Here is a 24,864-nt window from a genome sequence, read left to right as displayed (position 1 = left end):
TGCCTTGAAATTCATTTTGCTTTATTGCCAGTTGCTCTTTTCATTTCTGCCTCAATTTATTTCTCATGCATAGATGGTCCAATATGTATCATGTAGATTTTTTTTTTTGAGACAGTCTTGCCCTGTCACCCAGGCTGCAGTGCAATGACCCAATCTCGGCTCACTGCAACCTCCGCCTCCCAGGTTCAAGCGGCTCTCCTGCCTCAGCCTCCCAAGTAGCTGGAATTATAGGCACCTGTCACCACGCCCAGCTAATTTTTGTATTTTTAGTAGAAGTGAGGTTTTACCATGTTGGTCAGGCTGGTCTCGATCTCTCGACCTCGTGATCCACCTGCCTTGGCCTCCCAAAGTGCTGAGATTACAGGCATAAGCCACCACGACCAGCCGATTTTTAAAAATTCTATGTATTGGCAAGTTACAGTTTCTGTGGATTTCATTTCAGGGTTGAAAGGAGGCGTTCAAAAATATCTGTTATGAAAAGAGGACAATAACATGGTGAAACCCCGTCTCTACTAAAAATACAAAAAATTAGCCGGGTGTGGTGGCAGGTGCCTGTAAACCCAGGTCCTCAGGAGGCAGAGGCAGGAGAATCACTTGAGCCCAGGAGGTGGAGGTTGTGGTGAGCCGAGATTGTGTCATTGCACTCCAGCCTAGGTGATAAGAGTGAAACTCCGTCTCAAAAAATTTTTAAAAATAAAAAGAGGGCAATGAGACTGAGGGGACCGGGCTCTGTCTAGAAGGAGGCACCCAGTCTACACACATGTAAACAAAATCACTTTCCTGAAACGTGGCAGATCTGATGGCTGTCCACCAATCCCGTTTTACACACAGGCAGGAATTCTAGTCTCAGACTTCGGGAAGGCCAGTGGGCTGGGAGTGGAGGCAATGGGTGTCGCTTCTTGGTGGAAGCCCTTATTCGCTGGGGTTCACCTTCCCCGTCCTCTGCACGATGGCTGGGCAAGCAGGGGTCGGTGTGGGTCACCTGTGGGCCCTCCCCTGGCAGCAGCCACCCTGGGCAACCTTCTGGACCCCCAGTGGACTTGATGTGCATGAGAAAGAAGTATTAGTTTTCAAGCCATTTACACGTCTGTGCTTTCTGTTGCTGTGATGAACATGCTCTGAGACAACATTGGCAGGCAGGCAGCTTCTGGAGCGATGCCCGCGGGGCGGGTGGGGGCGTGGGGGAGTGCAGCGAGCAGGATCTGGCAGAGGTGGGAGTGAGGCAACATGGTGGCCACAGAGGCCTCCAGTGATCCAATCCAGTGATGCCTTGGGTTACGGGGTCTGAGCCTTCAATTCTCCTCATGTGACACTGACCAGAGATTCCACATGGGTCACCTGGGAGGGACCGTGGCCTGGGACGTGAGCTTGCTTTAACCAAGGGCGGCTCCTGGAGAGCAATTTGAGGAGAGACTCCTGGTTGGGGAACCAGAGCCTCAGTGCTGTGGGGGTCTCCAGAGAGCCCTCCACAGCATCCCTTGCAGTTGGCGGTCCAAGGCTCTTACCCAGCAGCACATGTGCCCTGCAGCACCCAATGCCATCAGTTCTCCCATGACCTCACTGGAAGGATCAAAGCGGAGAGGATTGAGGGCCTCCCCAGTGGCGAGCCAGGGCCCAGCAGCTGGGCGGGAGATTCAGCATCGTTTGGGGACTGGAGAGTCAAAGGGGGTTCACGCGGGTGACACACACAGGGTCAGGCTTTTCTCAAGCTCGCTCGGAGGTATCTGGGCAGCAGTGGCATCTAACATCTTTGGGATGTGCAGGAGACGAAGCGCGCGGGCCAGGCTAGGCCGTGGGAGATTTCCCTGGCCATTTCCCCTCTAAGACGGTCCCCGGAACAAAGCGACCTGCTGCTGAGGACGTCCGCCTAGATGTTGTAGGAAGCAGCCTTCAGAGGGCTCTGCTTTGTCCCTTTCTCTGGCTGGAAACCCCAGCCTCTCCATGGGTGTTCCGCAGCCTGGATACCCCACCTGGCGGCGCCTCCCTTTAGACCTGGCCCTCTGGGACCACCAGCTGCCTGGTTTCTGGTGCGTCACGGCAGGGAACGGCAAGGGTGTCCTGGTGTCGCCCAAGCTGCCCAGGCTCGGGAAGGCTGGGGGAACTCCTGCCGGGGCTGGGCCTCTGAAACAGGGGCTGTTCAGTGTCATTTCCGAAGCGACACCCCTGGTGTTGGAAACAGATGCTCAGGGCCGCAGAGAAAGATCAGCACGAAGACAACAGATCTCTCAGCAAGGCAAGTTTTACTTCCCGGACTGCAGGGACGGGACTCTCACCAGCCATCTTCTCTTGCGAGCACAACCAACAAAGGAAAAGCAACCACGTTTCTCTCTCACGCATTTGGGGTGGTCCTCCCTGCTGCGACTGATCTCTGTTGGTTGGAACCAGACCTCCCAATTGAAACTAAAACCTAATTGGCTAACAACTTTTTTTTTTTTTTTTTTTTTGAGACGGAGTTTCGCTCTTGTCACCCAGGCTGGAGTGCAATGGCGCGATCTCGGCTCACTGCAACCTCCGCCTCCTGGGTTCAGGCAATTCTCCTGCCTCAGCCTCCCGAGTAGCTGGGATTACAGGCACGCACCACCGTGCCCAGCTAATTTTTTGTATCTTTAGTAGAGACGGGGTTTCACCATGTTGACCAGGATGGTCTTGATATCTTGACCTCGTGATCCACCCGCCTCGGCCTCCCAAAGTGCTGGGATTACAGGCGTGAGCCTCCGCGCCCGGCCTAATAACTTAAAACTTTTTCTTTTTCTTTTTTTGAGATTGAGTCTCGCTCTGTTGCCCAGGCTGGAGTCCATTGGCATGATCTCGGTTCACTGCAACCTCTGCCTCCTGGGTTCAAGCAGTCCTCCTGCCTCAGCCTCCCACATAGCTGGAACTACAGGTGCTGTCACCATGCCAGGCTAATTTTTATAGTTTTAGTAGAGATGGAGTTTCACCATCTTGGCCAAGCTGGTCTGTGAACTTCTGATCTTGGGATCCACCTGCCTTGGCCTCCCAGAGTGCTGGGATTACAGGCATGAGCCACCATACCTGGCTCTAACTTAAAACTTTTTTGAACAGGTAAAAGCAATGGAGAGCTGGGACATGCCTGTGAGCACGTCCAGCACAGACATTCTGGTTAGAGTACACGGACATAGAATGTCCTCGTGCCTGTAAGCGTGGCATGTTTAACAGCTGCATAGGACAGGGCTTAACAAAGCGTTATTAGCACACTTAGGATTTATTCTTTAACAAGAACGGAAACTTTAAAGAGGAACTTTTTACTTTCCACACCTGGTGAGCAGTGGAACCCCAAAGAGTTCAAGCCGGGAAGGGGATCGCTCAGGGAGGGCACGCCAGGGCATTTGGCTTCAGGCCACTGACCAGGGTCCACAGGGCACCGAGGCGGCAGGATGAGCAGAGAGCCCTTCTTCCGAGTTAGCAGGGATCCCAGCTGTGCCAGAAGCCGTCATGGGACCTGGGACTGGCCACCTCACCTGTCCCACCAGGTCCCCTCAGCCTTTGGAAACTGCCTGACGATGTGCGATGACCATCACCGGGCTTCCAGACATGCGCATTTCCTGTGGGCCGGAGAGGGGGTGTGTGTGCATAACATTTACCTGGGAAATGTACGAAGCCCCAGGCCTCTGGTTTCTGTCCTGAGGAAACAGGAACAATCCCTTTGATCCTGGACCTGAAGGTGGGATCAGAGGTCCTCACCAGCAACTGGCTGAGACTGACCCCCTGCCAAGGAGACGAGGCCTTCACGCAGCTGTCTGCTGAAATCAGAGACGGTCTCTCTTTTCTGGGGGCACAGGGAGGAAACCATCCTCTCTGGTATGCGAGAATTCTGTTGAATGAAGGGGACCCTGTGCAGGCTAACAATGCTTCTCAGGTTACAAAACGTAATGCACAGTTGATATAGCCTCATTTAATGCCCTGGGACACCCTAGTGGGTAAACAGCATGGATTTTTCAGTTCCCGTGACAGATGAAGTTTAGGGAGGCCGAGAGACCTGCCTCTGATCGCACAGCCACTAAGTGGTCAAGTTGGAATTTCTGTTCCAAGTATTAGCTGTTATTTATATTTTTAAGATGAAGTCTTGCTCTGTCTCCCAGGCCGGAGGGCAGTGGCACAATCTCAGCTCATTGCAACCTCCGCCTCCTGGATTCAAGCGATTCTCCTGCCTCGGTCTCTCGAGTAGCTGGGATTACAGATGTGCACCACCACGCCCAGCTGTTTTTTGTATTTTTAGTGGAGACGGGGTTTCACCATGTTGGCCAGGCTAGTCTCAAACTCCTGACCTCAAGTGATCCACCTGCCTCAGCCTCTCCAAGTGCCAGGATTGCAGGAATGAGCCACCACGCCTGGCTCGAGTATTACCATTTTGAAGCAAGAACTGTGGCTTTTTAGCTACTCCTCGTTGCTCTAGGGATTGCAATGTCTACCCTAAGTTTTCCACGGACTACTCAGTATTAGAAATATACGCATTGGCAGGGCGCGATGGCTCACGCCTGTAATCCCAGCACTTTGGGAGGCTGAGGCGGGTGGATCACGAGGTCAAGAGATCGAGACCATCCCTGTCAACAAGGTGAAACCCCGTCTTTACTAAAAATACAAAAATTAGCTGGGCATGGTGGTACATGCCTGTAATCCCAGCTACGCGGGAGGCTGAGGCAGGAGAATTGCCTGAACCCCGGAGGCAGAGGTAGCGGTGAGCCGAGATCGCGCCATTGCACTCCAGCCTGGGTAATAAGAGTGAAACTCCGTCTCGAAAAAAAAAAAGAAATATAAACATCACATGAAGTGTAGAAGCCTTGTGACCGTACTTACCCAGCCCCCATGCTTCATGCTCCTGTTGTCTTACATGTTGCATCTGTGCATGTTACAAACCCCGAGGTGATCTCTGCTTTATACAGTCCTGTGTATTTTAAATAAGTTAAAAAGGAAAACTTACGCTGGGCATGGTGGCTCACTCCTATACTTAGGGAAGCCAAGGCAGGTGGATTGCTTGAGCTCAGCCCAAGACCAGTGTAGGCAACGTGGTAAAACCTCATCTCTACCAAAAATACAAAAAAAAATTAGCTGGGACCAGGTATGGCGGCTCATGCCTGGAATCCAAGCACTTTGGGAGGCTGAGGTGGGTGTATCACTTGAGCTCAGGACTTCAAAACCAGCCTGGGCAACATAGCAAGACCCCATCTCAATTTGGTAAATCAATATATAAATAATAATAAAGTCAGCTGGGCATGGTGGCATGTGGTCTGAGCTACTCAGCAGGCTGAGGTGGGAGGATCACCTGAGCCCAGGAGGCAGAGGTTTCAGTGAGCCCACTGAGCCTGGGCTGCGGCTGCATCTCAAAAAAAAAAAAGCCAGACCTTGTCTCAAAAAAATATGAAAAAGGAAATGTTTGGCCAGCAGGGTGGCTCATACCTGTAATCCCAACACTTTGGGAGGCCGAGGCTGCAGGTCACCTGAGGTCAGGAGTTTGAGACCAGCCTGGCCAACATGGTGAAACCCCATGTCTAGTAAAAATACAAAACTTAGCCAGGCATGGTGGCGGGCACCTGTATTCACAGCTGCTTGGGAGGCCAAGGCAGGAGAATCACTTGAACCCTGAGGGTGGAGGTTGCAGTGAGCCGAGATGGTGTCCCTGCACCCCAGTCTGGGCGACAGAATGAGCTCCGTCTCAAAAAAGAAAAGAGAAAATGTTCTACTATTGATTGGGGTGATGACTGCCGAACTCTGTCATTGAACTAACGGCCATTGAATTGTGCACTTTAAATGGGCAAACTGTACGGTAGGTGGGTTATATCTAATCTATTGCTTGAAAAATAGCTGGGCAAGGTGGCTCATGCCTGTAATCCCAGCACTTTGGGAGGCCAAGGCGGTCAGGTCATGAGGTCAGGAGTTCGAGACCAGCCTGACCAGCATGGTGAAACCCCGTCTCTACTAAAAATACAAAAATTATCCAGGCATGGAACACATGCCTGTAATCCCAGCACTTTGGGAGGCCAAGGCGGCCAGGTCACGAGGTCAGGAGTTTGAGACCAGCCTGACCAGCATGGTGAAACCCTGTCTCTACTAAAAATACAAAAATTATCCAGGCATGGAACACATGCCTGTAATCCCAGCTACTTGGGAGGCTGAGGCAGGACAATCGCTTGGACCTGGGAGGCAGAGGTGGCAGAGAGCTGAGATCACACCACTGCACTCCAGCCTGGGCGACAGAGTGAGACTCTCTCTCAAAAAGAAAAAAGAAAAATAGCACGTTGTTCTCGTCCTCTTGGTTAGCAGCCTGGGAATGTTTTGAGAGCAAATCGCCAATACCTCTCAGGCAGTACAGTACAAATCGGAGAGCTGAACCCAAGACCAGCTGCTCTGTAAATATTCCTGGATTGACTGACTGAGCAGAGGCCTCTCCAAAAAGGTTTTGGTTTGTGTCACATTTAAATTTTGGAATGAGGCATAATAATAATCTGCCCCAGACTGGAATGTGGTTCTTCTCCTGTCCCTTCCCACACACAAGGCTCCACAGAAACAGAACAAAGCACCAGAATTTGTCTCCACCGGAGCCTAGAACGTGACCAGATTTGGAATCAGGGTCCTTGCAGGTGTCATGAGTTAAGACGAGGTCACGCTGGATTGGGGTGGGCCCTAAATGGAATGAGAGGTATCCTTATAAGAAGGACACATGAGGACAGAGGCAGAGCTGGAGTGACACGCTGCAAACCCAGGAGGCCGGTGCACCCCCAGAAGCTGGAAGAGGTGGAAAGGACCCTCCCCTGTAGCCTCCAGAGGGAGCAAATCCCTCCCCTGCCCACCCCGTGTGAAGGGGCCCGGCCTCTCTGACCTCCCCACCTCTACCCCCATGTCAACACCAGGGGCCGCTCCCTCCCGACGCCCTCACGTGCAGGAGCCCCCGTCCTTCCTGTTCCCTCGCCCTGCCTAACATATTCAGGATCCCAAACCATCTTGCACATTTATTGATTTGTCCTGAGCTCGAGGAGAGCAGAGGCCTCTGGACTGGCTGGGTGCCAGGTGGTCCTCTGCAGGTGCTCGTGAGTGAGGCTCCCCAGAGGCTGGTGGGTGGAGTTGGCTCGCCGTCTGTCTCCCGGTGTGGGTTTGTTGCCCAGTCACTGACCAGTCACTCACACACACAAAGAGCTCTTGGCCTGGGCCGGGGAACAGAGGGCACTGTGTGTTGGGCGATGCTGGCGTCTCCGGCCTCTGAATGCTGTCTGTGCACTTGAACAGATGAACTTTCCAACGAATAAAACCACACAGTGAAACGGGGAATTGTGCCCAACTCTCTAGCCGGTCATCTTCACCCATGGTCTGGAAGTCTTGTTTATTTAAAAAAACATTTTTTTAGAGACAGCGTCTCACTCTGTCACCCAGGCTGGAGTGCAGTGTTGTGATCGTGGCTTACCGCAACCTCTGCCTCCTGGGTTCAAGCCATTCTCCTGCTTCAGCCTCCCAAGTAGCTGGGATTATAGATGCCTACAACCTCACCCGGCTGATTTTTGTATTTTCAGTGAAGATGAGGTTTCACCGTGTTGGCCAGGCCTGGTCTTGAACTCCTGACCTCAGGTGATCCACCCGCCCGGCAGGAATCCTTGTTTAACCCACTGCTAACAAATGGCCTTGACTACAGACAGCAGAGAACAAGTCGTCGGCGCGGTGCCATTGCTGAGCCAAGCTGTGTAACCACAATGGGTAGATGATGGCCCGTGTCTTGGCAGTCAGGCCTGGCCTGCTCCTCTCTGAGAGGGAGAGCCCTGGGAGCTGGGAGGGCAGAGATGCCTGGGAGGGCTGGGGAGAGCCAGCTCCCTTGCACATGTGCCATGGCAACCCCATTCTGCAGGGAGCGCCCTAGGGCTCTGGTGGGTTAATTACAGCGAAACGTATCATCATCTCTGGATAATTGGAACATGGGATTTTTTGCCCAGGCTGAAAAGATGTGTCTGCTAGCCTAGGAGAGGGAAAGCCAGTGAAGCCAGTCTTCTCTGGGTAATAAAGTTGGAAAACCCAATGCACACCTGATTCCCAGTGAGAAATCCCACCAGAGACCGTGGAGACCCCAAAGAGCGGCTTGAAGAGGCCGAAAGCTAACGGCCAAAGAGAAGCAGTGGGTTTGGGCTTTCTTTGTATGGCGAGAGGACCCGGGTGTCCGGCGGGATGCTGCAGAAGCCTCAGGGAAGATCATGAGCAGCAGCCCCGCCTCACAACGACTCGTGGCGGACGCTGGGGGAGCACTTTAACACACTGTGTACACTGGACTGACTCCCGAATCTCCCGTGACTCAGCGGCCCTGCCAGTCAGCTCGTGCCTTGTGTGCACAGAGCAGTTCCCTCTGCCACGTGACCGGGACCATGACCTGGCATGCTCGGGGCATGACCCGGCCCCCTCTCCCACCCTTGTATGTTAGAACCCTGGGCTCCCGTGTGTTAATTCCCAAGGGATGAAACAGCTGAAAGGACCCAAGACCTGCTGGGCCCCTTGGATCTCATTCCAATGGCTTTGTGACTTCCCAAGCTGAGGGAACAAGCCTGAGGGGCCCTCTCGGCTATCTTGGTGGTCTTTCGGGCCTCCCATCATCTGCAGGCAGCACCCACACAGTCCTGCGTGAGGCTTGGGTCGGAAACAAGGAAAACGGCCAAGTGTAGCTTTCGGGGCCGTTTCAGTAACACGTACCTCCTCAAGCAGTGAACGTCAGCCACTGTCAAGGTTCCACTTAGGTCCAAAGACTCACCAGCCTGTTTGTAATTTAAAAAAATAGTAAATGAGCATATTTGGCTTTGTCTGGTGGAATTGCGGCCTCCTGGCAGCTGGGTAAAATCTGGCCCAAGAACTCAGGTAAGCCCAGGAGAAGCCTTCAGCTGGGAAAGGCCAGGAGCTGTCCGTGGGTCAGAGCTGTTTGCTGTGGTGTGTGGGACAGCGTAGGGTCTCAAGAACACCCAAAGCACCCAGGCTCCAGGGCTCCTTCCTGTAATCCCAGTGCTTCGGGAGGCCGAGGCAGGTGATCACCCGAGGTGAGGCATTCGAGACCAGCCTCACCAACATGGCGAAACCCCGTCTCTACTAAAAACACAAAATTAGCCGGTTGTGGTGGTGCACACCTGTAATCCCAGGTACTCAGGAGGCTGAGGCAGGAGAGTCACTTGAACCTGGGAGGTAGACATTGCAGTGAGCTGAGATCATGCCATTGCCCTCCAGCCTGGGCCACAGCAGTGAGACTCCATCTCTAAATAAATAAATGAAGGAGATTTCCCACAGATGCTGAGCCATTATGAAATGGACGGGGGGCCAGGCATCGTGGCTCAAGCCTATAATCCCAGCACTTCAGGAGGCCAAGGCAGGTGGATCACTTGAGGTCAGCAGTTGGAGACCAGCCTGGCCAACATAGCGAAACACTGTCTCTACTAAAGATACAAAAAGAGTTAGCCGTGCATCGTGTCACACAGCTGTAATCCCAGCTACAGCTGAGGCAGGAGAATTGCTTGACCCCAGGAATCGGAGGTTGCAGTGAGCTGAGATGGCGCCACTGCACTCCAGCCTGGGATGGCAGAGTGAGACTCCATCTCAGAAAATAAAAATTAAAAAAAGACAGGGAAGGTTTCATGACCATGTGCTCATCCTACTTGCCTTCCTTCCTTTCGGTGTGAACTGTGGGGCTGTCCCGTGAATCGATTTCATTTGGAATGGAAGGAACATCCGCTGGGATTCTGTGAAGTCTCATGTCCAGCTTCTCACCTGTTCATTATCTTGCATGTGCCGTCCCACTACCTTGACAGATGGAAAGCCAACCCCTGCTCCTCACTTCTCTTCTTCCCCCATGTTGCCTTTGCCATTCCCAGTTCTTTGCATGTCTATTTAAGTTTTAGAATCAGCTTGTACACTCCTGCAATGGAAAACCCTCTGGGATTTTGCTGAAAATGGCATTGAAGGCTGGGCGCAGTGGCTCACGCCTGTAATCCCAGCACTCTGGGAGCCTGAGGCGGGAGGATCACCTGAGATCAGGAGTTCGAGACCAGCCTGGCCAACATGGGGCAACCCCGTGTCCACTAAAAATACAAAAACTGGCCAGGCATGGTGGCACACACCTGAGGCAGGAGGATCACTTGAATCTGGGAGGTGGAGTTTGCAGTGACATGAGATCAAGCTGCAGCGCTCCAGCCTGGGCGACAGAGCAAGACCCTGTCTCAAAAAAAGAAAAAGAAAAAAAGAAAATGGTGTTGACGCTATAGGTTAGTTTGGGGGGAACGGACGTCTTTCTAATGCTTAGTCTTCTCTCGGCTACTAAGATCTAGCCTTGCCTTTATTTCGGTCTCTTTACATGTCTCTCAACAGCGTTTTGTAGTTTTCGGCGTAGAGGGTGCAAAGTCTTTGTTTGTTTTTGTTTTTGTGAGTCTCAGCCTCATTCTGTCACCCATGCTGGAGTGCGATGGTGCTATCTCTGCTCACTGCCACCTCCGCCTCCTGGGTGCAAGCGATTCTCGTGCCTCAGCCTCCTGAGCGTCTGGGGTTACAGGTGAACGCTAACATGCCCAGGTAGTTTTTGTATTTTTAGTAGAGACAGAGATTCACCAAGTTATTTACAATAGACACAGGGATTCACCATGTTGGCCAGGCTGGTTTCAAACTCCTGACCTCAAGTGATCCACCCACCTTGGGTTCCCAAAGTGCTGGGATTGCAGGTGTCAGTCACTGCACCAGCCTGTTTCATTTATTGTTAAGTATTTGACGATTTTTATAAACGGTAACTTTTAAGATTTTAGCATCGTTTTGTTTGGTTTGCTGCTGATATACAGAAAAACAACCAGTTTTTGTATGTTGATCTGGTATCCAGCAACCTAGATAAATGTACTTATTAATTCTAATAGATTATCAGTACATTCTTTAAATTTTCTCCATTTTCTAAACCTTACGTCTTTTATTTATTTTTCCTGCCTTTTGTGCTAAGCTCTCTGGTGCAATGTTAAATAGACACGCTGAGAGAGAACACTGCGGTTTCACCTTCTGTTTATTTATTTATTTTTGAGACGGAGTCTCGCTCTTGTTACCCAGGCTGGAGTGCAATGGCGTGATCTCGGCTCACCGCAACCTCCGCCTCCTGGGTTCAGGCAGTTCTTCTGCCTCAGTGTCCTGAGTAGCTGGGATTACAGGCACGCGTCACCACGCCCAGCTAATTTTTGTATTGTTAGTAGAGACGGGGTTTCACCATGTTGACCAGGATGGTCTCGATCTCTTGACCTCGTGATCCACCTGCCTTGGCCTCCCAAAGTGCTGGGATTACAGGCGTGAGCCACCGCACCCGGCTATTTCTTTTTTCTTTTTCTCTTTTTGTTTGAGACAGGGTTTCACTCTGTCACCCAGGCTGGAGTCCAGTGGTGTGGATACCACTCACTGCAGCCTTGATCTCCCCAGCTCAAGCCATCCTCCCACGTCAGCCTTCAGAGTAGCTGGGACGATAGGTGTGCACTAGCATGCCTGGCTAATTTTTGGGCATTTTGAAGAGACAGGGTTTCACCACATTGTCCAGGCTGGTCTCAAACTCCTGTGCTCCAGTGGTCCACCCGCCTCAGCCTCCCAAAGTGTTGGGATGACAGGCAGGAGCCACCACACCCAGCCCACCTTCTGTTTCTTACCTCTTTCCCTTATCAACAATCTTATGAAGGGTCCTGGAAAGATGGCAGTGGCAGCACACTTTGTGAACATTCCAAATCCCCACAAAAAAGCAGAGAGGATGATAAGAAAGCAAAACAAAAATTCCAGGGATTCTCTCATGAGTGTGCAGTGAAGTTTTCCAGAGGCCACACGACATGCTCCCTCTAAGAGACTGAATGCAGAAACAGAAACTCCAGGCCACTGGCCTAGTGAGGTGGCTCACAGCTGTAATCCCAGCACTTTGGGAGGCCAGGGCAGGTGGATCACCTGAGGTCAGGAGTTTGAGACCAGCCTAGCCACAAAGGTGAAACCCAATGTCTACTAAAAATATAAAAATTAGCTGGGCGTGGTGGCACATGCCTGTAATCCCTCCTACTCAGAAGGCTGACACAGGAGAATTGCATGAACCCAGCAGGTAAACGTTGCAGTGAGCTGAGATTGAGCCACTGTACTCCAACCTGGGCGACAGAACAAGACTCTGTCTCAAAACAAGAAACAAAATCTGGGCCAGGCTCAGTGGCTAATGCCTATAATCCCAGAACTTTCAGAGGCCGAGGAGGGCAGATTTATTGAGCCCAAGAGTTCAAGACCAGCTTGGCAATATGGCGAAACTCCATCTCTACAAAAAAATTCAAAAATTAGCCAGGTGTGGGGGTGCACACCTATAGTCCAAGCCCCAACTTGGGAGAATTACCTGAGCCTGGGGAAGGCAAGGTTGTGTAGCAGGAAAGGCTGCAAAACAAATCTCTCGAACACCAAACTGGGAATGAAGGGGCGATTGATTCCTCCAGGAGCAGCTGTCGCATAAAGAAAATCCCTGCCCTGTAAAGGCTTACAGCTCTAGAAATGACATGTGAAAGCGTCTTGATCCATGAACTAAGCACGAAGTGACAGGTGGGGTGTGGTCGTGTTTAAGGAAAAACAATGCCTTGGAGAGATTCCTCCATACCATGCCTGCGACCTGTAGGAGTGCGACTCAGGGTGCTGCCCTCCCGGGTCTGCCAGCCTTTACTTCTGCTGTTGAAATGCGATGTAGATGTGTGGGGTGAAGGGCTCTCAGACACTGAAGAGAATTAAGGGTCTCCTTCCTCAGTTGCAGTGAGCCGAGATCACGCCAGTGCACTCCAGCCTGGGTGACAGTGAGACCCTGTCTCTAAATAAATCAATAAAGGCGGGAGGAGCTGTGCACTGAGTCACGGACCCTCTGAGCAGCCTTGAGCCAGCAGCTGAGTTTGCTCGTGTTTGGTTCCTTGATCTGCTAAATAAAGCCGAGGGTATTATCACTGCTCAGTGCGTTCACCTTGCCTGCTGCCCGGACTGAGCCAAGACTGATGGCACCACGGACGCCACGGTGACCTCTGTGACCTGCAGAATGCTCCAGAGGAGTTCCTGGAAAATCTGAAGGAGCTGGAAGACCAGGGCTTCATGACTCCTAAACCATAATTTCTTTTTCTTTCTTTGTTTTTTTTTGAGACGGAGTCTCGCTCTGCTGCCCAGGCTGGAGTGCAGCGGTGTGCTCTCGGCTCACTGCAACCTCCGCCTCCTGGGTTCAAGCGATTCTCCTGCCTCAGCCTCCAGAGTAGCTGGGATTACAGGCATTTGACACCATGCCTGGCTAATTTTTGTATCTTTAGTGAAGATGGGGTTTCACCACGTTGGTCAGGCTGATCTCAAACTCCTGACCTCGTGATCCGCCCGCCTCAGCCTCCCTAAGTGCTGGGATTACAGGCTTGAGCCACCTTGCCCGGCCCCCGTTTTGTGTATTCTTATGCGTAGATGGGTTCTATCAGCTTGAGTGGAAGCCGCAATCCTTGCGCAGTGGGATGGGCAAGCACCTCAACAAGCTCCCCCTTTCATTTTATTGGTCGATAACTTACTTTGTCGGCATTTGGACGCTGTGTGGCCTCCTGTGATCTCCAGCTGGGGTTGGCTGTGGGGGGTCGGGAGAGGCTGCAGGGTGGGTGGCACTGAGCCAGGCTGGCCTGGGGAGTCTGGGAGCTGGCACTTCATGGTGAGGAGCCACACCGTGGACAGAAGGAGTAAGGGGACAGGACTCCCAGAGAGGCTTCAATCCCCATGACTAACAAGATACTTTTTTTTTTTTTTTTGAGACAGAGTTTTGCTCTTGTTACCCAGGTTGGAGTGCAATGGCGTGATCTTGGCTCACCACAACCTCCGCCTCCTGGGTTCAGCCTCCTGAGTAGCTGGGATTACAGGCACGCGCCACCATGCCCAGCTAATTTTTTGTATTTTTAGTAGAGACGGGGTTTCACCATGTTGACCAGGATGGTCTGGATCTGTTGACCTTGTGATCCACCCGCCTCGGCCTCCCAAAGTGCTGGGATTACAGGCTTGAGCCACTGTGCCCAGCTGATACTTTTTTTTTTTTTTTTGACAGAAGCTCGCTGTGTCGCCCAGCCTGGAGTGCAGTGGTGTGATCTCGGCTCACTGCAACCTCCGCCTCCCAGGTTCAGGCGATTCTCCTGCCTCAGCCTCCTAAGTAGCTGGGATTACAGGCGCGCAGCACCACGTCCGGCAAGTTTTTGTGGTTCTATTAGAGACGGGGTTTCGCTATGTTGGCCATGCTGGTCTCAATCTCCCGAGCTCAAGCGATCCGCCTGCCTTGGCCTCCCAAAGTGCCGGGATTACAGGCATGAGCCACCACGCCCAGCCTATGACAACCAAGATTCTAGATGGTTCCATCCAGAGAACTTGGTATCTGCACGTCTCAGCAACGGGTGATGTACATACAGCAAGAGCTGTGGTTTATCCTTAGTAAAGGGCTGATACTTTGGCTGAATCTCTTGAGCAAGGCAACTGCAGAGATGAGAGACCCATTCGGGTAAAGGGAGGGGAAGGCCTGAGTCCGGTCAGTAGGGACAGCGCCAAAGGCAGCTCCCACCGCCTCTTCAGCTTGTGAAAGGAAAAGAAATCTTGTGCCCTCCGGAATCATGAAGCCAAAGGGAAAAGTCCAGCCGGGACGGCTTAGGGCAAACCTGCCTCCCTTTCTATCCAGTCAGCCTCTGCTCACTGAGATAAATGCCTACCTGATGGCCTCCTTTGGAAAGGCTTATCAGAAACTCAGAAGAATGCAACCCTTTGTCTCTCCCTACCTGTGGAGGACCCTGCCTGCCGAGCTGTCCTGCCTTTTAGGCTCACATGTATCAATCGGTGTCTGACGTCTCCCTAAAATGTTCAAAACAAGCCATGCCCCAGCCACCCTGGGCACATGTCCCCAGGATCTCCTGAGGCTGCGTCCAGGTTCTTGTGGAGGGTGTCCAGGTTCTTGTCTTGAACAAAGAATTGGACAGAACGCACAGACAAAGCAAGACGAGAAGGAAGCAGCAAAGCAGAGATTTCTGAGAACGGGAGCACGCCTCGCAGGCTGGGGCTGAGAACCTGGCGGCAGAATTTTCCTGGGTTCGAACACCCGGTAGAGGTTTCCACTGGTTGCTGGGTGTTTGCCCTGTGTGAACGACGTTACTGACTTGGTGTGCGGGCCATGCAAATGAAGTAAAGCTACAAAGTCATCTTCTCATTTGTTAATCAAATAGTTCACGCTTCATTTACCCAGGCGCCCTCCCAAAGCAGATCTTTCCGGTCATAGCTGGAGTGTTTCCATTCGATCTATTTACTTTTTTGAAATGGAGTTTCAGTCTGTTGCCCAGGCTGGAGTCCAGTGGCTTGATCTCGGCTCACTGTAGCCTCCGCCTCCTAGGTTCAGGGGATTCTCCTGCCTCAGCCTCCTGAGTAGCTGGGACTACAGGCTCACACCACCACAGTGTGTGTCCTTGACCTGACTAAATAAGCTTTTGTGATTGACTGAGACGTGCCTCAGATTTTCTGGGTTCACGGGCTGCAGAGGCATGCAGGGTGCCACCGAGCATCGTGACTCCGTGTGTTTCCTCTCAGCAGCAGCCGCAGGAGGCCACACGCCTGGGGCCACACTGGGTGAGGTGCTTTAGGGTCTAAATCTCTGGACTGAAGAGTGAGCCACACCTACATGCAGCGTTGTCTCCTGCGTGGGATCCTGGGTGGGAACAGGAAAAGGATATCGGTGGGAAGAGACCCAGTGAAATCAAACCTACTCTGGGGTTGAGTTAATGGCAATATACCAATGTTGGTTACTTAGTTTTGACCAGTGGACCCCTGTATGGAGGACGACGAGGAGAAACTATCTTAGCTGTCCTGCAAACCTATGATTATTCCAAAAGAAAACAATTGTCAAAACAAGTAAATGAGGCCGGGCGAGATGGCTCACGCCTGTAATCTCAGCACTTTGGGAGGCCAAGGTAGGTGGATCACTTGAGATCAGGAGTTCAAGACCAGCCTGGCCAACATCGTGAAACCCTGTCTCCTACTAAAAATACAAAAATTAGCCTGGTGTGGTGGTGCACACTTGTAATCCCAGCTATTTGGGAGGATGAGGCAAGAGAATGGCTTGAACCTGGGAGACGGAGGTTGCAATAAGCCGAGATTGAGCCACTGCACTCCAGCGTGGGCAACAGAATAAGACTCTGTCTAAAAAAAAAAAAAAAAAAAAAAAAAAAGGTAATGAATAAGGAGACACGGGCAATAGCTCCCGAAAGCTGAGCAGTGCAGAGAGAGTGAAGAGGGGTGTGGGCGGAGGGAGGAAGGCAGGCACAGGAAGCTGGACAGGGAGCTCGGCTGAGGGGGACGTGTGGCGCTCTCTTCAGGAAAGCAGAGCTCAGCTCTTGCCCCCTCACACCCTTTGAAGATGATCACCTTGAAGATTAGGATGAAAAGCAAACCCTCAGCTCCTGCCCTGAGCCCTTGGCTGTCATGTCTCTCCCCAGGCAGGAAGCAGAAGAACATCGTTTCCACACTCATCTGTTTTCAGAACAGTTGAGCCATCATTCACTGGTCTCCACAGACAACAGATGCCAGGTGCTGGTGACTCCAAGGGTTGCAAATGTCCCAGCGTCAGATTCATATTCTTTTTTTTTTTTGAGACGAAGTTTCGCTCTTGTTACCACACACGCCAGGCTGGAGTGCAATGGCGTGATCTCGGCTCACCGCAAGCTCCGCCTCCTGGGTTCAGACAATTCTCCTGCCTCATCCTTCTGAGTAGCTGGGATTACAGGCACACACCACTGTGCCCAGCTAATTTTTGTATTGTTAGTAGAGACGGGATTTCACCATGTTGACCAGGATGGTCTCGATCTCTTGACCTCGTGATCCACCCGCCTCGGCCTCCCAAAGTGCTGGGATTACAGGCTTGAGCCACCGCGCCCGGCCTCAGATTCATATTCTTTTCCTTGACCCCCTCTGTCCTGTGTGGATGAGGAGAGCTGGGCAGAACACCTGGGTGAGGTCTCAGGGATCCGGCGGTGCCCACTGCTGGGTCGGGCTGGCAGATGGGAAGGAGCCCACATGTGCTCTCTGTGGCCCGAGCCGTGAAGAGGAAGTGGCTCCCCAGGCTGTGGGTGACAACAGCGTGAACATAAAGTGCTATTTCTCCCCTGCTTTCATCCTCACACACCGTTGCCACGTCTGCACCAAAGCCCCTGCTTAAAACTTTGGAACGAGAAGGTAGCTTCTTGCACATTATGGACCTGGGGGTAGGAGTGAATTCGGGATTCCAGGACATCGCTTCAGAGGGCATCCTGACTCCCCCTTGGCCAGGTGAGACCCGGTACCACTGCCCCAGCGGCTGCCTGGGGACCAACCACCTGGTTGAGTGCCGGGGCAGCCAGCCTTGAAGTCCCGGATCAGAAAGGACACCAGATCCTTCTGCTGACATTGACAAAGGGCTCTGCCAAGAGGCTCAGCCCCGCCTGCGGGCTGGTCCCCATCCTTCCTCTTCGTCCCGGTGAGGCTGATGCAATGTCTGCACCCTGCGGCTGCCAGGCTCCTTCTGCGCGTGAGGACTGACCCCTGGTGGCCGACTCGGACATTGCAGGCCTGGTGCTTGGACTCAACTTCTGAGTCATGTTGCATCAGCCAACGTGCCTAAGGAAGCTGAATGACCCAGGCTTCCTGCCACCCTGCAGGCTGGTGGGGGAGGGGGTTGGCAGGTGTGGCGGGTGGGGTGAGGGGTCCGAGTCCCATGGTCTAGGACATTCATGTCTCCGAAGCTCTGTCTCTCCTCTGGTGGGACCATGTCTCAAAGAGACCCTTGCCTGGCTCCTGGAGCTGCCGGCCAGGTAGGAGCCCCAGGAAACTCATGGACCCCTTGTGGAAAGCTCAGACCGTCTCCTTGCAGGGGGAAAAAGGGCCAGTGATGCTAAGAGGAAACAGGCCGGGCGCGGTGGCTTACGCCTGTAATCCCAGCACTTTGGGAGGCTGAGGCAGGCGGACCACCTGAAGTCAGGAGTTCGAAACCATCCTGACCAACATGGTGAAAACCCACCTCTATCAAAAATACAAAAATTAGCTGGGCATGGTGGCGCGTGCCTGTAATCCCAGCTACTCAGGAGGCTGAGGCAGGAGAATTGCCTGAACCCAGGAGGCGGAGGTTGCGGTGAGCCGAGGTGGTGCCATTGCACTCCAGCCTCAGTGACAGAGCAAGACTCCATCTCAACAACAAGAAAAGAAGAAACGAAATGCTGGCCAGGCGTGGTGACTCACACCTGTGATCCCAGCACTTTGGGAGGCTGAGGCATGTGGGTCAGTTGAGTCCAGGAATTTGAGACCAGCCTGGGCAACATACATAATGAGACCCTGTCTCCATACAAAATAGTAAAAAACTAGCTGGGTGTAGTGGTACATGTCTGTTGTCCCAGCTACTTGGGACACTGAGGCAGGAAGATTGCTTAATCTCAGGAGACAGAGGTTCCAGTGAGCCAAGATCGCGCCACTGTACTCCAGCCTGGGAAACAGACCAAGACCCTGTTTTGAAAGAAAGAAAGAAAACGGACTGCCACTTTGAACATGCTATTACCGAGGAATGTATGTGACAGACCCGTTCAACTGGTCCCCATTTCTGACCCTTGACTCTTCCTGCCTGGGGCTGGGAGCCAAAGGTCAGAAATGGGGACCTGCTCAGGGGAGGGGGAGGATGCTCAGCTTACGGCGTCTCTGGTAATTTAGAAATGCAGCAAGTCGAGTCACCCAGATTTCCAGCTTTCTCTCTTGCTGCTTTTTCTTTTTTCTTTTTTTTTTTTTTGAGACGGAGTTTTGCTCTTGTTACCCAGGCTGGAGTGCAATGGCGCAATCTCAGCTCACCGCAACCTCCGCCTCCTGGGTTCAGGCAATTCTCCTGCCTCAGCCTCCCGAGTAGCTGGGATTACAGGCACGAGCCACCATGCCCAGCTGATTTTTTGTATTTTTAGTAGAGACGGGGTTTCACCATGTTGACCAGGATGGTCTCGATCTCTAGACCTCGTGATCCACCCACCTCGGCCTCCCAAAGGCTTATTCTTTTATTATTATTAAACGGATGCTAATGTGCAAACGCTGTGTGCACCTGGGTAGAGCCAAGTGTTCATGGGTCGTGTGCTTGTTGTCCTCTGCCGGCCGTCTGGCCGGCTGCTGCCCTGGCCTGAAATAGCCACATCTCTACCAGGGTCCCCTGGGTCACCAGGAAGACAGAGGAGCCAGGGCCACCCTCACGTCGTGCTGGCAACACATCCATGATCAGACTCTAAGGCAACTGGGAACCATATGTGCTCCCTGTGGGAGGCCACAGGTTCGCGTTGGTGTCCTGGCGAGTATGTCCCCTGACCCTACTTTCTGGAAGGCGGGGGTTGGCTTCTAGGCACCCACCCACTGTATCTCAGCACTGGCATCCCGGAGGTTCTGCTTTTGGAGAACTCATGGCTTACATGAAAAGATGCCCCCTCCGCGCCTGTGTGTGGCGGTGTCCGTGCTCTGGGTTTTGGCCACAGCGACATGTAGCCAGTGGCTTCTCATTACTCTTTGAGTTCACACATCCCCATTAGTGGCGCATGACACAGAGACATGTCCATGATTTATAGTCATCAGTCAACAATTTCCCAGTATCCAGGGAACATGTGAGGGGCTGGCGTGCAGGCATGGTTTGGCGGGGCCCCGCGTAGAGCCCCTGGCAGGAGACAGAGGAGCAGGAGGCCTCCACGACCTCTCAGCGATTTCACCTGCGCCTGGCTTTCACCCTGGGTGAGTTTCCAGCAGCTGCAGCAGTCCCCTCTGCTTCACCCGAGCCTACAGCAAAAAAGAAAAAGAAAGAAAGACATATGAATCAGAGTGAGAGCTGACAGCAAATTCTCTCTTTTTTTTTTGGAGACAGAGTTGAGCTCTTGTTGTCCAGGCTGCAGTGCAGTGGTGTGATCTCAGCTCACTGCACCCTCTGCCTCCCAGGTCCAAGTGATTCTCCTGCCTCAGCCTCCCGAGTAGCTGGGATTACAGGTGTCTGCCACCACTCCTGGCTAACTTTTATATTTTTAGAAGAGACGGGTTTTTGCCATGTTAACCAAGCTGATCTCGAACTCCTGCCCTCCAGGGATCTGCCCGCCTTGGCCTCCAAAGTGCTGAGATTACAGGTGTGAGCTATTGTGACTGGCCCTGACAGCAGTTTTTTTTTGTTTTTTTTTTGAGACAGGGTCTCACTCTGTCACCAGGCTGGAATACAGTGCGATCTCTGCTCACTGCAACCTCCCCCTCCCAGGTTCAAGCAATTCTCTTGCCTCACCTTTTTGGGTAGCTGGGACTATAGGCATGTGCCACCATGTCCAGCTAATTTTTTTGTATTTTTAGTAGCGATGGGTCTTCACCTTGTTGACCAGGATGATCTCCATCTCTTGATTGCCCGCCTCAGCCTCCCAAAGTGCTGGGATTACAGGCGTGAGCCACGGCGCTGGTGATAGCAAATTCTTTAAAAGTGTGTTAAAGCTCAGAGTGGCAGATTTGCAGTAGGTTGTCAAGGCCTGTGCAGTCCAGGTCCTGAGACACGAGCTGTGTCTGCTTCACAACCGGGTTCTCTCCTCCCTTCAGCTATAAATCTACTCACCAGTCCTTGTGCCTCTGTGAGATCATTCTAAGTCTTCTCTTTTATCCCACTTGTGTTTTTTTAAAATATCAAATGCGTAAGGTTCTTAGTCTTTGGAAAAGTGATGATCTGTGTACAGCACATTATATTACTTAAATATTTGACCAGCCGGGTGCGGTGGTTCACGCCTGTAATCCTAGCACTTTGGGAGGTCAAGGTGGGTGGATCGCCTGAGGTCAGGAGTTCAAGACTGGCCTGGCCAACATGGTGAAACCTCATCTTTAAAAAAATAATAAATAAATAAAATAAAACATTTGACCAACAGAAACATTCCCCTGCTCTGACCATGCTGGATAAACGTTTTCTGCACCCTGTTATGAGTCGTTGGGGCCGTTATTCATTCACTGTTTTTTTGTTTTTTGTTTTGAGACAGAGTCTCACTCTGTTGCCCAGGCTGGAGTATAGTGGCATGATCTCGGCTTACTGCACCCTTCACTTCCCGGGTTCAGGTGCTTCTCCGGTCTCAGCCTCCCGAGTAGCTGGAACTGTGGGCCTGCGCCACCACACCCGGCTAATTTTTGTATTTTTAGTAGAGACGGGGTTGTACCATGTTGGCCAGGCTGTTCTCGAACCCTTGACCTTGTGATCTGCCCACCTCGGCCTCCCAAAGTGCTGGGATTACAGGCGTGAGCCACCGCTCGCACCCTGAACATCTGGCTTCTTTTTTTTGTTGTTGTTAGAACAACTCAGCAAAATAAAATTTCTGTTTATTGTTGGACACATTGTTTCACACAGACATCAAACAGGCCAAAAAAAATAAACAGCAACTTCACAGACAAAAAAGGAAACCTTTTAATCTTTGGCCTTTTAACCATCTCATACAGACCAACTACTTCTAGTCCAGCCAAGTACACACACAACCAAGGGACTGGAATGCTCGGAATATGATTGTTTTTCTGTTGTCGTTTTCGCTTTTTTTTTACAAGGTTTTTTTTCTCCTTTGAGATTATAATGAACATGGTCACACCACAATAAAGTCGGAAGTAGGACAGAGAACGCTCCCAAGGCTGGTTTGGTCATCCGAGATCATTAAAAATGGCTGACCCTAACAATATGTACAAAAATATAAAATGTAAATAAAAAATACAAACAAATTTCCTTTTTAAAGTACTTTTAAGAAAAAAAGCAGGGCCTTGGAAGTTTTGGTTCTTTTTTCCTCCCCTGTTGCCAATTCTCATGGTTCGGGTTGGGTAGTGGAGAGCGCGTCGTTTGTCTGCGGGTGGCACTGCCCTCGGTGGGCGGGCGGGCCTTTCTGCTCGAAGGTGACCACGTTTAGATTCTGAGACAGGAAGTGGAGGGTGAATGGGTCACGGCGGCCTTTTTTTTGTGTGTTTTAGTTTAACTTTCCCTTTTTTGCTGTCTAATCATCCTCGTCGTCGGTCTTCTGCTTCTTGGTATCGACATCATCATCCTCATCATCTTCAGCTGCCCGCTTGCCCGTAGAAGACTCAGCTTCCTCATCTTCATCTCCATCCTCCTCCTCACCATCACCTTCTTCTTCCTCCTCCTCTTCCTCCCCACCTTCTTCCTCTACTTCATCTACCTCGTTGTCAGCCCCCTGCTCCCCATTGTCCTCATTCCCATTCCCATTAGCAGGGGCGTCTCTTCCATTTTCCGCCTCTTCCACAACTTCCTTCTTCTCCTTCAAGTCCTTGGCGGTGATTTCGGAGCTGGTGTCTACCGCTGCGTCTGACATGGTGGGGCCGGCCGGTGATCCGAGGCGGGGGATTAAAAAGAAAGCGAGATTTCAAGGACTCTGGCGATAAAGCTGCCGGAGTCTGCGAGGGCGAAGGAGACGCGTGGTGGAGGCGGCTGCGGTGAGCAAGGAGTCGGACGAGGAACAATGCAAAGATGGCTCTTCAGAGCAGCCAGTCCATCTGGCTCCTTAAGCCCAGGAACGAGCTGTTTTCCAGCCCGATAATCCCATAGTCAACAATGTATGCTTAGGGTTCATGGTGGCAGGCCCTGAAATTCTGGCTGCCTGGCCATGGAAACAGATCACACTGAAACCTCCCTAATTCTAAAGAAGAAGGGCTTTTTTTCCTCACCGTTCCCCCACAGACTGTCATCACAAACTGTCTGCAGAAGGCCAGATGCTTACACTTCACAGAAATGTGGTCCTGAAACCTTCGTTCTGACTGCCCCGGTAACCACATCCTGCTGTTCTTGGCAACACTAGTGAAATGCATTAGCACAGAGCAGGTGACATGCAGCAGACACATCTACGCTAGAATCTGAGGGGTGCTTGGCCGAGCACGGTGGCTCACGCCTGTAATCCCAGCACTTTGGGAGGCCGAGGCAGGTGGATCACAAGGCCAAGAGATAGAGACCATCCTGGTCAACATGGTGAAACCCTGTCTCTACTAAAAATACAAAAAATTAGCTGGGCTTGGTGGCGCGTGCCTGTAATCCCAGCTACTCGGGAGGCTGAGGCGGGAGAATTGCCTGAACCCAGGAGGCGGAGGTTGCAGTGAGCCGAGATTGCGCCATTGCACAGCAGACTGGGTAATAAGAGCGAAACTTCGTCTTAAAAAAAAAAAGAATCTGAGGGTTGCTATGTTTTTGTTTTTGTTTTTTTGAGATGGAGTCTCACTCTGTCTCCCAGGCTGGAGTACAACGGTGTGATTCTCAGTTCACTGCAACCTCTGCCCCTGGGATTCAAGCAATTCTCCTCCTGCAGCCTCCTGAATAGCTGGGATTACAGATGGCTGCCACCATGCCTGGCTCATTTTTGTGTTTTCAGTAGAGACAGGGTTTCACCGTCTTGTCCAGGCTGGACTTGAACTCCTGACCTTGTGATCCACCCACCGCGGCCTCCCAAAGTGCTGGGATTACAGGCGTGAGCCGCTGTCCCCAGTCCAGAGTTGCTGTGTTGGAAGAAGCACACCCAAGCTTATACTAGGAATCTTGGCTGGAGAATTGGTTCACTGATGTCCATTATTTCAAAGACACACCAGAAAAAAACATTCCTATCGTCGGATTTCCAATAAGTCAGGATGTTCCCACTCACAACATTTCCTCTATGGTACTAACACTACTGTAGAAACTCAGTGCATTGTGACAATTCACGTGCTGAGCATCTCTTGCAGGTTTTTAATTTCACTCTGCCCTGAAAAATACTAAAAATTAGCTGGGTGTGGTGGTAGGTGTCTATAATCCCAGCTACTCAGGAGGCTGAGACAGGGAGAACCGTTTGAACCTGGGAGGCAGAGGTTGCATCCAGCCTGGATGACAGAGCAAGAGTCCATCTAAAAAAAATATAAAAACAAGAAGCCAGATGCTCAAAACATTGGTATTACAGGATTAAAAAAATCTACTTTGAGAATCATCCGTGTCTTGAATTATTTGGTCAAGAAGCTTTACTTTTTCAAAAACATGGCCAGGCGCAGTGGCTCACGCCTGTAATCCCAGCACTTTGGGAGGCCGAGGCAGGTGGATCACGAGGTCAAGAGATTGAGACCATCCGGTCAACGTGGTGAAACCCCATCTTTACTAAAAATACAAAAATTAGCTGGGCATGGTGGCGCGTGCCTGTAATCCCAGCTACTCGGGAGGCTGAGGCAGGAGAATTGCCTGAACCCAGGAGGCGGAGGTTGCGGTGAGCCGAGATTGCGCCATTGCACTCCAGCCTGTGTAACAAGAGCGAAACTCCATCTCAAAAAAAAAAAAAAAAAAAAAAAACCACAACAACAACAAAAAACACAAAAACACACTTAGCAACAGGTTTGTGTGGCTTTGATCCTGGTATTCCCTCTGTCGGGCATCTCTGATTACTGCAAGCAGCAAAGGGAGGCTTTGGCTGTGTTTGGGGAGGGTTAGGGCACACACCCCCTGGGAGACAGGTGTGAACCTGCCGTCTCACGCAGGGAGCATGTTGGGTCCGTGGCTTCCTCACAACCAATCCCTGGCTCCCTGTTGTTGATAGGACATTAAAAGCTGCTTCTGAGTCTGTAATTAGCATTTCCAGCTTAACTTCTATCTTCTGTTCCGTTTTCTGTGCTGTTTTCTAGGTTTGGGTAGTTTCTCCTGCCCTGTCTTTGCATCTGATATCTTACGGAATGTCCTTGATCTTCATGCGCTGCTTCTGAGATCAGTGGGAAGGAGGCCGTGTGCACCACACTGAGGTGAGCAACTCTGCAGCGTGGAGCTTTACTCAGACTGGCCAGCAGGAAACACCCCCGCATGTGAGAGTGGCGGTGTGCAGCAGAGAGGTCTACAGGTGA

At 51.7% G+C, this 24,864-nt stretch overlaps 2 protein-coding genes across 4 annotated transcripts in view; one reads left to right on the top strand and one right to left on the bottom strand.

Moving 5' to 3' along the window:
- The window catches only part of KLHDC4 (kelch domain containing 4), a 121,887-nt gene that overhangs the window by 13,420 nt on the left and 83,603 nt on the right, over positions 1–24,864 (top strand). For all 3 annotated transcript variants that reach the window (XR_013530254.1, XM_078357925.1, XM_078357923.1), the window contains exon 2: positions 24,652–24,765. The gene's annotated coding sequence lies outside the window, so the exon portion shown is untranslated. The remainder of the gene's footprint in view (positions 1–24,651; positions 24,766–24,864) is intronic.
- On the bottom strand, positions 21,900–22,515 carry LOC100412569 (uncharacterized). Its single transcript, XM_054248525.2, has one exon. It carries the CDS (start codon positions 22,335–22,337, stop codon positions 22,002–22,004), a length of 336 nt encoding a protein of 111 aa, XP_054104500.1. The 5' UTR covers positions 22,338–22,515; the 3' UTR covers positions 21,900–22,001.

Source organism: Callithrix jacchus, chromosome 20 (assembly GCF_049354715.1).
Source record: "Callithrix jacchus isolate 240 chromosome 20, calJac240_pri, whole genome shotgun sequence".
Taxonomy (NCBI): Eukaryota; Metazoa; Chordata; class Mammalia; order Primates; family Cebidae; genus Callithrix; species Callithrix jacchus.
This window is presented reverse-complemented; position numbering and strand designations above follow the sequence as displayed.